The sequence below is a fragment of the Acanthochromis polyacanthus genome, chromosome 18 (assembly GCF_021347895.1).
Source record: "Acanthochromis polyacanthus isolate Apoly-LR-REF ecotype Palm Island chromosome 18, KAUST_Apoly_ChrSc, whole genome shotgun sequence".
Classification (NCBI taxonomy): domain Eukaryota; kingdom Metazoa; phylum Chordata; class Actinopteri; family Pomacentridae; genus Acanthochromis; species Acanthochromis polyacanthus.
In genome coordinates, this window is record NC_067130.1 from 2,802,331 (window position 1) to 2,814,386 (window position 12,056).

The 12,056-nt window shown below is 38.2% G+C and overlaps 1 protein-coding gene across 2 annotated transcripts in view; it reads right to left on the minus strand.

Moving 5' to 3' along the window:
- tnksa (tankyrase, TRF1-interacting ankyrin-related ADP-ribose polymerase a) overlaps positions 1-12,056 on the minus strand; it is a 156,148-nt gene that overhangs the window by 49,519 nt on the left and 94,573 nt on the right. For both annotated transcript variants that reach the window (XM_051938102.1, XM_051938103.1), the window contains 3 exons: positions 9,042-9,120; positions 7,898-8,069; positions 5,947-6,026 (listed from right to left, as the gene is read on the minus strand). In XM_051938102.1, coding sequence (XP_051794062.1) covers positions 5,947-6,026; positions 7,898-8,069; positions 9,042-9,120 — 331 coding nt within the window. The remainder of the gene's footprint in view (positions 1-5,946; positions 6,027-7,897; positions 8,070-9,041; positions 9,121-12,056) is intronic.

A 12,056-nucleotide genomic window follows, 5' to 3' on the forward strand; every position in this document is an offset into this window, starting at 1 on the left:
GTCGTCTAAAATGTGACAAAAACGTCATAGTTTAGTACGTCATCCAAAAACTGAAAAAAAAGTCATAGTTTGGTATGTCGTCCAAAAAGTGACAAAAAACGACATAGTTTAGTATGTCGTCTAAAATGTGACAAAAACGTCATAGTTTAGTATGTCGTCCAAAAACTGAAAAAAAAGTCATAGTTTGGTATGTCGTCCAAAAAGTGACAAAAAACGTCATAGTTTAGCATGTCGTCCAAAATGTGACAAAAACGTCATAGTTAAGTATGTCGCCCAAAAAGTGACAAAAAACGTCATAGTTTAGTATGTCGTCCAAAATGTGACAAAAAACGTCATAGTTTAGCATGTCGTCTAAAATGTGACAAAAACGTCAAAGTTAAGTATGTCGCCCAAAAAGTGACAAAAAACGACATAGTTTAGTATGTCGTCCAAAAAGTTAAAAAAAGGTCATAGTTTAGTATGTCGTCCAAAATGTGACAAAAAATGTCATAGTTTAGTATGTCGTCCAAACTGTGACAAAAACGTCATAGTTTAGTATGTCGTCCAAAATGTGACAAAAAACGTCATAGTTTAGCATGTCGTCTAAAATGTGACAAAAACGTCAAAGTTAAGTATGTCGCCCAAAAAGTGACAAAAAACGACATAGTTTAGTATGTCGTCCAAAATGTGACAAAAAACGTCATAGTTTAGTATGTCGTCCAAAATGTGACAAAAAACGTCATAGTATAGCATGTCGTCTAAAATGTGACAAAAATGTCAAAGTTAAGTATGTCGCCCAAAATGTGACCAAAAACGTCATAGTTTAGTATGTCGTCCAAAAAGTGTCAAAAACGTCATAGTTTAGTATGTCGTCCAAAAACTGAAAAAAAAGTCATAGTTTGGTATGTCGTCCAAAAAGTGACAAAAAACGTCATAGTTTAGTATGTCGTCCAAAAAGTGACAAAAAACGTCATACTTTAGTATGTCGTCCAAAATGTGACAAAAAACGTCATAGTTTAGTATGTCGTCCAAAATGTGACAAAAAACGTCATAGTTTAGTATGTCGTCCAAAATGTGACAAAAACGTCATAGTTTAGCATGTCGTCTAAAATGTGACAAAAACGTCAAAGTTAAGTATGTCGCCCAAAAAGTGACAAAAAACGACATAGTTTAGTATGTCGTCCAAAATGTGACAAAAAACGTCATAGTTTAGTATGTCGTCCAAAAAGTGTCAAAAACGTCATAGTTTAGCATGTCGTCTAAAATGTGACAAAAACGTCATAGTTTAGTATGTCGTCCAAAAACTGAAAAAAAAGTCATAGTTTGGTATGTCGTCCAAAAACTGAAAAAAAAGTCATAGTTTGGTATGTCGTCCAAAAAGTGACAAAAAACGTCATAGTTTAGTATGTCGTCCAAAAAGTGAAAAAAAAGTCATAGTTTGGTATGTCGTCCAAAAACTGACAAAAAACGTCATAGTTTAGCATGTCGCCCAAAATGTGACAAAAACGTCATAGTTAAGTATGTCGCCCAAAAAGTGACAAAAAACGTCATAGTTTAGTATGTCGTCCAAAATCTGACAAAAAACGTCATAGTTTAGCATGTCGTCTAAAATGTGACAAAAACGTCAAAGTTAAGTATGTCGCCCAAAAAGTGACAAAAAACGCCATAGTTTAGTATGTCGTCCAAAAAGTTAAAAAAAAGGTCATAGTTTAGTATGTCGTCCAAAATGTGACAAAAAATGTCATAGTTTAGTATGTCGTCCAAACTGTGACAAAAACGTCATAGTTTAGTATGTCGTCCAAAAAGTGTCAAAAACGTCGTAGTTTAGTATGTCGTCCAAAATGTGACAAAAAACGTCATAGTTTAGCATGTCGTCTAAAATGTGACAAAAACGTCAAAGTTAAGTATGTCGCCCAAAAAGTGACAAAAAACGACATAGTTTAGTATGTCGTCCAAAATGTGACAAAAAACGTCATAGTTTAGTATGTCGTCCAAAATGTGACAAAAAACGTCATAGTTTAGTATGTCGTCCAAAATGTGACAAAAAACGTCATAGTATAGCATGTCGTCTAAAATGTGACAAAAATGTCAAAGTTAAGTATGTAGCCCAAAAAGTGAGAAAAAACGACATAGTTTAGTATGTCGTCCAAAAATGGAAAAAAAAGTCATAGTTTAGTATGTCGTCCAAAAAGTGACAAAAAACGTCATAGTATAGTATGTCGTCCAAAATGTGACAAAAAACGTCATAGTTTAGTATGTCGTCCAAAATGTGACAAAAAACGTCATAGTTTAGTATGTCGTCCAAAATGTGACAAAAAACGTCATAGTTTAGTATGTCGTCCAAAATGTGACAAAAAAGTCATAGTTTAGTATGTCGTCCAAAATGTGACAAAAAACGTCATAGTTAAGTATGTCGCCCAAAAAGTGACAAAAAACGTCATAGTTTAGTATGTCGTCCAAAATGTGACAAAAAACGTCATAGTTTAGCATGTCGTCCAAAATGTGACAAAAAACGTCATAGTTTAGCATGTCGTCTAAAATGTGACAAAAACGTCAAAGTTAAGTATGTCGCCCAAAAAGTGACAAAAAACGTCACAGTTTAGTATGTCGTCCAAAATGTGACAAAAAATGTCATAGTTTAGTATGTCGTCCAAAATGTGACAAAAAATGTCATAGTTTAGTATGTCGTCCAAAATGTGACAAAAAACGTCATAGTTTAGCATGTCGTCTAAAATGTGACAAAAACGTCAAAGTTAAGTATGTCGCCCAAAAAGTGACAAAAAATGACATAGTTTAGTATGTCGTCCAAAAAGTGTCAAAAACGTCATAGTTTAGTATGTCGTCTAAAATGTGACAAAAACGTCAAAGTTAAGTATGTCGCCCAAAATGTGACCAAAAACGTCATAGTTTAGTATGTCGTCCAAAAAGTGTCAAAAACGTCATAGTTTAGTATGTCGTCTAAAATGTGACAAAAACGTCATAGTTTAGTATGTCGTCCAAAATGTGACAAAAACGTCATAGTTAAGTATGTCGCCCAAAAAGTGACAAAAAACGTCATAGTTTAGTATGTCGTCCAAATGTGACAAAAAACGTCATAGTTTAATATGTCGTCCAAAAACTGAAAAAAAAGTCATAGTTTGGTATGTCGTCCAAAAAGTGACAAAAAACGTCATAGTTTAGCATGTCGTCTAAAATGTGACAAAAACGTCAAAGTTAAGTATGTCGCCCAAAAAGTGACAAAAAACGCCATAGTTTAGTATGTCGTCCAAAAAGTTAAAATAAGGTCATAGTTTAGTATGTCGTCCAAAATGTGACAAAAACGTCATAGTTTAGTATGTCGTCCAAAATACAACAAAAAGTTCATAGTTTAGTATGTCGTCCAAAATGGATTAGGAATGGGATGTCACTGACATTCATATGCGAGTCAAGGCAGGTGAGTGAATACCTTTGGCAATGTAGTGTATGCCGTCCCAAACGTATTAAAAAAATGTCATTGTTTAGTATGTGGTCCAACAAGTGGAAAAAAGGTACCCAGGTTGCTCAACTGGTTGAGAGGGCACTCATAAACAGGACTGCATCAAGAGACTCAGGTTCCATTCCAGCTCGTGGCTGTTCATGGTGAGTCTTCTCTCCCTACCTATTGAATAAAACCAACAAAAAGGCCCAAAAAACAACTTCGACAAAAACGTCATAGGATGTCATCCAACATATCACTAAAATGTCATATTTCAGTATGTCTAAACTATGACGTTTAGACATACTGTACTCTGAGTGCTTTTCTAGTTTTGTCTTTAATGATTCCATGCTGCGTATTTTGGACAAACGAGATTTTACCAGGTCAGTTTGAAACTATTTTCTGATATTTTAAAGGTAAAACAATGCAAGCTCAGCTCGCAGTAACACGACTTTCACCAAAAGATTCCAACTTAATTTGATTCTGTACTCAATTCAAGAGATAAAATTCTTCTAAAGTGGCTCGGTGGATAGAAGCACAGCGCTGAACGCATGCCTCTGCATTCATATATGAAGTTACCGACATCTTGCACAAAATAGTTTAAAGCACAGCAGATCCGTCTCATACATTATGAAGTCCATGTTGTAATCTATTAGAGTGTTTTTCAGCTCCATCTTTGACCTGACGTCTGGGGTCACCGTCAAACTCAGGAATGTCATCTTCGTCCAGGTTCCACATTCAGCCCAGTTTGATCTTCAGTGCACTGGACCAGTAAAACCACAGCATAACGACCTATAAATAACCACAACTCCTAATGTTTCCTTTGTCTTAGTGCAAAAGAGTACGTTCTGGAAATGCTTACATTTAAGGAAAACCAAAAAACCAAAAAGGGAACAAAAAAATTGGACAAAAATGATGAGACAAACGACACAAGCAAGACAAAAAAAGACACAAAACAACAAAAAACGATACACAAAACAATGAATAAAATGAAACACAAAATGACAAAAATAAGACAACAAATACAAGCGAGACAAAAAGGAAACACAAAACGACAAAAATGAGACACAAAACGGCAAAAATGAGACACAAAACGGCAAAAATGGGACACAAAAAGACAAAAATGAGACACAAAACGACAAAAATGAGACACAAAACGACAAAAATGAGACACAAAATGGCAAAAGCAAAAAATAAAATGACAAAAAATTACACAAACGACATGAAACAAAACAAACGAGACAAAAAAATTTGACCAAAAAGTTACAAAGCGACAAAAAAGATAAGACAAACGACACAAGCAAAAAAAATACGGAAAAAACCAAAAAAGATACACAAAACGAATAAAACAAAACGACAAAAAGAAGCAAAATGACAAAAAAAAAAAAAAACAACACAAGCATTTTACAGATTTACAATCTGCAGTTAATGTCTTCTCTGTAATTTTTAGACTTTGAGGGCCGGATTGGACCCTCTAGAGGACCACTTTTAGACCACGGACTTCATGTTGGACACCCCTGGTCTAACAGAGCGGTCTGAACCTCCTCAACATCTGAACAGATGACAGGAATCAGCCGACGATTTCTTATGAACGTCAATCAGTAGCAGAGACAGACTGTTAACCTCAGCTTTAGCCTGTCAAAGCTTCACCTCCTCATGGAGATCCCCCATTACTGTCCGTCTGACGGTAACGACACATCAGGCTTCACTCCAAACACTGTCAGACACTCCAGCCAACGATACCGGGCCCTGACATTTGTTGGAGGAAGTTTTATCTGAAGCGTGTTACACATGAGCTCGCTGTAAATCAATCGCAGGCCAACAAATACATAAAAAAAAGAGCTGCAGATGGAAATCTCATGAGATGTAAAATGTGGCCTTTAACTAAAATAAAGGTTTTTTAAAAACACAATCAATGAGGGCAACAATGCAAAGACATCGACTAAAAAAAGGCGAACAATATCCAACTGACATTTAGCTGAAATCAGTACGACCACGACTCCATGAGAGCAACGAGAACAGAAAGGTCAGGACATTTCCTTTAAAACCAGAGTGTTGGTGGACGTCTAATCTAACCGAGTGGGATTCTCTGAGAGACTGAATATTAATGAGTCACATTATAATATGAGGGTTTATCTCAGCGATTCCTGCTGCAAACCACCGCTTCATTTATTCATTAATGGACGCCATTCATTCCTCACAAAACAATTAGATTTCTACATATTTAAGAGCAACATTTATAGTTCAGGTTCCACATTCAGTCCAGTTTGATCTCCGGTGGACCGGACCAGTAAAATCAATTTATAGGTATTATGCTGTGATTTTACTGGTCATTGGAGATCAAATTGGGCTAAATGTGGAAGCTGAACTGTATTGAGTTTGTCACTCCTGGTTTAAGGGAATACAGAAGATCTAAATAGCGTCTAATGTGTGTCTCGTACATTGGAAAGAGTCTAAACGTCGTCTTCAGACGACTGTTGCTTCCAAAATGTGACAAAATGCAGCCAAACTACCTTGACAGTGTCCAAGTCTCCGGCTTTAGCAGCTTCCAGGAGTCTGTAGTCCACATCTGAGTTCCTCACCGGGACGTTCTCTACAGAGCAGCAGACACAGGAGAACAGCAGTAAAACAACCAGCACAAAGTCTCGATGAACAACAGTAGAGGCTCACGGTTAAAAGGGAACATGAAGGGAATCCATCCTCTGTAAAGACATGAAGAGAAAGGAAACACTGACAAACAACTGTTTGTTTCAAAGTGCTGCTAAAGGATGAGATGTGTGAGATTTATGGGAGTGATGCTTTGTTGATTTGCCCCCCGGCAGGAAAGAGTGAACCATCCTTTTTGTGTGGATGATTACAGAGCAGCAGGAAAACACCGAGGGGAAACAGAAACCAAGCATCACACCTCAGTGAGTGTCTCTACTGACCTGCTTTGTGCTGGGCGTTCTGCTATAATTTATGCAGCTGTATCTGTATATTCTTTATTCATTCTCACGTGTAATAACTCAGTAAATCTGACAGTTTTATTATTTAATAATGTATCCTGGATCAGAGCTGCAGGAGAGAAGTTAAAATGAACAGAAAGACAGATTATCAGAGAGCTAGCAATGATTACTTACATCCATCAGTGCACGTTTTCACCACCTACTAAATAGAGCCAGATCAATATATCGATCAATATACCAATACTTTAAAGTACATTGTCATTGTTTATTATACCTTAAAAAGACACGAGGTAAAATCAAACATTTAGGTACAGTGTGAGAAAAACAATAATGTGTTTCTTGAGTATCAAAGCATGTAAACAAATTTAAGCAGAAACCAAAATCCAATTCTAAAACTGTAAATGTGCATGATATGGGCTTTTTAAAGCTTTGAAGGTCAACATAGGATTAAATATAGGGATGTCCGATGTCGGCTTTTTTGCCGATAACCAATATGCCAATATTTGGACAATATTGTCCAAATCTCAATTTCCGATTCCGATATCAACCGATACCGATATCTGTGGGCTATTTAACTAATTTTAGGTAACATCACATATCTCCTGTGGCCTCATTTTACTGGATGCATTCTCAAATCCAACAAGGCTTTCAAATGTTAACATTGTCTGAGCAAAGTAAGAAAACTACTTCATCAAAAGTTATGGAAAAAATGCCACATTTATGCCTTTTTTAAAGATTGTCTCAAACAACGGTTAACACTCTCCCTCTCTCTATGAGTCCAGTAAATGCTGATGAAGTCCAGGCATTATTTTATCAGTTTTCATGACAGGCAAAAAAAACCCAACAACGATACTGACCGATATTACATTTTCATGCCAATATCGGGCCGATAATATCAGACATCCTTACTTGGAACATGTAGTTCAGGAATAAATATTGTCAATTAAGATGTTGAAACATGTTCTAAAAGCTGAAAAAAAACACAACTTTTGAGCAACTGTCACTGTCTCCCGCAATTTCATTGCAACAAATATGCTGAAAACATCGCAATTTTTTAGAAAAGCTGCTGCCAATTTAGGCATTTTAGGACGCAATGATCTCTGGAGGGAATGAATAATTCAATAATCAACAGGTGGAAAAAACGCTGTAAGAAATGTCAGCAAAAACAGAAAAGAAGTAAACGTGGATGTAAATATTGCAGCATTTAAAATGTTTCATTTGTGTGAAATCTTTCAACGCCTACGTTTATTAATAGAAACTTTGTTGGCAAAAAAAACAAACAAAAAAAAACCCACCACACAGGGCACCTTTAATCTTTAAATAATGCAGCTCTGCTCTGTGATGTGGAGGTGAGTTGGCTCTCTGCCTTCCTCTATTTACCTATCTGCACCTTCACTCTGAAAATACCAATATTGACCTTTAGAGAAGAGTTCCAGTTAATCCACTGTTTGCAGCGTAGCAACAGAAACACAGCGCCTCCACTCAGCCGCTCCCACACACTCTAGAGAAGGCGGCGTACCGTTGAGTATTTGCTGAACGGCTTCGTTTCCCATCTGAGCGGCGGTGAAGCCCTGCAGCGACACCAGCGAGGCGTCGGCCCCGTATCCTAGCAACAGCCTGCAGGTCTGGAGGTGTCCGGCCAGCGCGGCGCGATGCAACGCCGTCTGACCCAGCGTGTCCAGGGCGTTCACCTGCACACACCTGTACATTATCAACCCTGAAAGAGCCGCCCCACTTACAGACACAACTGTTAAATCCATTATAGCGTCGGTTTGTTGTTTTAGATTAATGCTGTGCTTTTGCTCCTCTGGTGAACCCACTTTACTTCAGAAAACCTTGTCTACAATATGCCTGATTTAAGATCAAAGTGTCCTACAGTGCTGTTTAGTCATGCAGGAAAGTGTTTCGCATTAACCTAAGGGTGTCAAACATACAGACCGCGGGCCAAAACTTGCCCTCAAAGTGGAAAAATTACAGAGAAGACATTAACTGCAGATTGTAAATTAGTAAAACTATAAATTTAAAATCATTTCTAGACCATGACAAGTTGTTTGGATCATAAAGTAAAACACTAGATTGTTCATTGTTGTGTTGTGTCATTTTTGTAATATTTTTTCTGGTTTTTGTTGGTTTTTTGTCTGACTTTTGTCATTTGTCTCATGTTTTGTCATTTTGTGTTTCCTTTTGGTCGTGCTTGTATTTTTCTTTTGTCAATTTGTGTTTTGCTTTATTGCTAGTCTATTTTTTGGTTGTTTTCTTTCTCACTATTGTCATTTTATGTCTCGTTTTTATTATTTTAATGTTTACTATTAATTGATTATTTTGTTAAAATCTTCTTCACTTTGACAGCAAAGAGTCTTTATCTGAGGAAAGCCACATTACATGTGCTTTGAATTAATGCTGTGAAGCAATAAAACATAAAAGCTTCTTATATGAACAAAAGATATACACTCCTAGAGAACAAAGCAGACAAAATAGAACCTTTTGTAACACAAATATATAAAAAAATGTGCAGATGAATGCACAAACCAGACAGGTTTATGGATGATACAAAAGAATAACTGCACAGAATTTATAAAAAAATGAACTCGGAAGTGAAAAGAAAGACATAAATAAATAGATGGACATGATGAAGATAAAATGAAAATATAAATGTAGTTTACCTTCGCCCCGTGTTTCTGCAGCACCTCCATGATGTCATTATGAGCTCGTTCTGCTGCCACATGGAGAGGAGTCATGAAACTACAGAGACAACAAAGAAAGGACATGAATGTGAATATAAATCTGTTCCTATTGCACCCCTACTGATGATAAATCACACCTAAAACACTGTGATACACACTGCCCATCCAAAAAAAAGCTGCACACGCTAATATTTCGTCGGACCGCCTTGAGCTTTGAGCACTCATTCGCTGTGGCATCGTTTCTGCAGTGTCACAGCATTTATTTCTGGCCTGAGATGCATTCATTCTCTACCAAGATCTTATATTGATGATGGAAGAGTCGGACAAAGTCTTCTCCTGAACATCCCAAAGATTCTCAGTGGGGCTGAGGTCTAGACTCTGTGGAGGACAATCCATCTGCACCATCCATGCTTGATGGCAGATTTGGTGTTCTGGGGGTTAAAAAAAAGTCTAAGACCTGCCTAAGACAGTCTGAAACCAGTCCTCAAAAATTCTTAAACCAGGACCAAGATCAAACCTGAACTACTCTTAAGAAAGTCCAAGACAGTCTGAAACCAGTCCTAAACCAGCCCTGAAAAAGGTCTAAAACCAGCACAAAGTCGGGACCAAAACCAAACTAAACAACTGCCCCCATCACTCTGGAACAGGGTCAGTCTGGACTCATCAGACCACATGATCTTCTTCCACTAATCCAGAGTCCAATCTTTATACCACCTAGCAAACTGAAGCCTTTTTTTCTGGTCATCCTCACTGATCAGTGGTTTTCTTAGAGCTACAGCTGTTTAGTCTCAATCCTATAGATGATGGTTCTCCACCACTGTTCCCTCTAAGCTGCGCATGTGCACAATTGCACACTGCTGACACGGTCTCAGCGCACAGAAAATCTGCGCTACACACACACAAAAAAAAATGCAGCCTAAATTGAAAATAAAATAAACACATAATTCATTCTGTGCTATTTTTCAATGTGAGTCAGTGAGTGACCGGTGACTGTGATTCACATACGTATTTACGCAGCTAATCAACGTCATTGACAGGCGTCCTTATCAGGGGCGGTTCCAGATTAATTTTAGTGGGGGGGCACAGGGGGGTATAACAGATATGGGGGGGCACTCTGTAACAGTAAACCTGAGAACAATAATAAACAGTAACAATACTCCATATTCTTCAGTCATTTAATAGTGCACAGCTCAGCATAGAAATCACTAAAAGCTGCTCTCAGTCATCTTTCACAGTGAGCAGATGTTCTTGTGTTGCAGGTCCATGGTCCAGACGTGGCCATCCAACAGGTCGGGGGGGTCTGGCACCGTCTACTTCCTAGAGCACCTCCTCTTTTTGCATACTTCATATGGGATGGAAATAAAGTAACGTCGTTTTAGCACGTCCATCAAAAGCCTGTAGGTGTGAAGCAGGAAGTCTTCCACAATGAGGACGTGAGTCTCCTCCTCCTCCTTGAGGTCTGACTTCAGGACCATCTCTGTGTCCAGGGTGTTATTAACGCCATGAGACTTCTCAGACTTCACCGGGTTCTCCAGCCACGCATAGATCCTCCTCATCATGGCGTCCATGTCCAGAGCAGTGATGACATCGTACTGCTTAAAGCCATCTTTACCAACTTCAATCTGATCTTGGGGCTTGAAGAAGTCATCCTGATGGACCAGCAGCAGTTGGGCAGGTTCTTTATCAGGCGGTTGGTGAGGCTGGTTTTCCCTCCATTGGGTCCATTGGGAAAGAAAAGGACATTTTTCAAACAAGCCGATAAAACAGTTAAAAATTAAAAAGACAAAACATTTCAAAATCAAATCAGACATTAGAAAAGAATAAAAGGTGAGAAAAGAGCAAAACTAAACATTTAAGAAGAATCAAACTAAAGACAAAACATTTGAAAAGACACCAGTTAGACTTTAGACGATCAAATTAAACAGAAGAGACGATAAAATGATCAAAAAGAACAAAAACAGATAAAGGTCTTAAAGCGTTTTCTAGCCTGAAATGAAAACATCAAGTTGTTTCTTCAAACATTTCCTCTTTCTGTGTTCTTGGTTTGACTGTGGACAGATTTACTAAGAACTCATTTCAGAAAACTGCTTTCCAGATAAAGTCTACTAGTAGTTGAAGGCATCGATCAAACTAATGTTACCTTCTGATTTCCACAACCTTTACTGTTCAGTGAAGAGAATCAAAGTTTGTCCAGGATTTCTAAAGAACCCACAGGTGAAGGTCTGAGAAGAACTCAGATGGATGATCTAAATGTGAAATCAAGACTCATGGTCACAAGTTTTAAGGCTTCTGTTAACCACAAAGTTCAAACTAACAGAAGAGTACTGAGAAACTTTTAAAACTTCAGTCCTCAGACTGTCTGAGATTCAAATTAACAGTGAACTGCTCAAGAACTAAGAAGAGTTCAGTCCTTGGTCTCAAGGTTCAAACTGACAGAGATCTACTGTGGGACTTTTCATCCCTCAGACTGTGTGAAAGCTCAGGTCCTGAGGACTCGGGAGGTGTGGAGGCTTTGGAAAGTCTTGGAACTGAGGGTTCAAGCCTCCAGCACAAAGGCTGAAGTTCAACCTCCTGAGAAAAACAATCGAGACGTGGCTCGAGTTAAAAAAAAACAACTCAAAAATGACAGAAAATTGATGAAAAAGAAGAATTAATATCAGAGCGAGTAGCTCAGGGCGATAAGAAGAGAAACTACCAAGTAGAAGGTGGCAGGATTGAGTCCCACCACTGGCAGTTTTCTTTCTTTGTCTTTGTCAGGATTTTCAAATAATTTAAGAAGGGTCTGGTCTTGAACCAGCGACCTGCAGCTCCATAGAAATATCCTTAACTCACTGAGCTACAGATCAGATAAAAAGAAATAAACTCGTCGTCCCTTTGACATCGTAGTTTCCAAGTGACCACATGGGCAGAGACTGGGTGGAGCCAAGGCAGAGACTGGGTGGAGACAGGGCGGAGAGTCGGCGGGGAGGTGGGTGGAGTAGAGGGGGTGAGGCT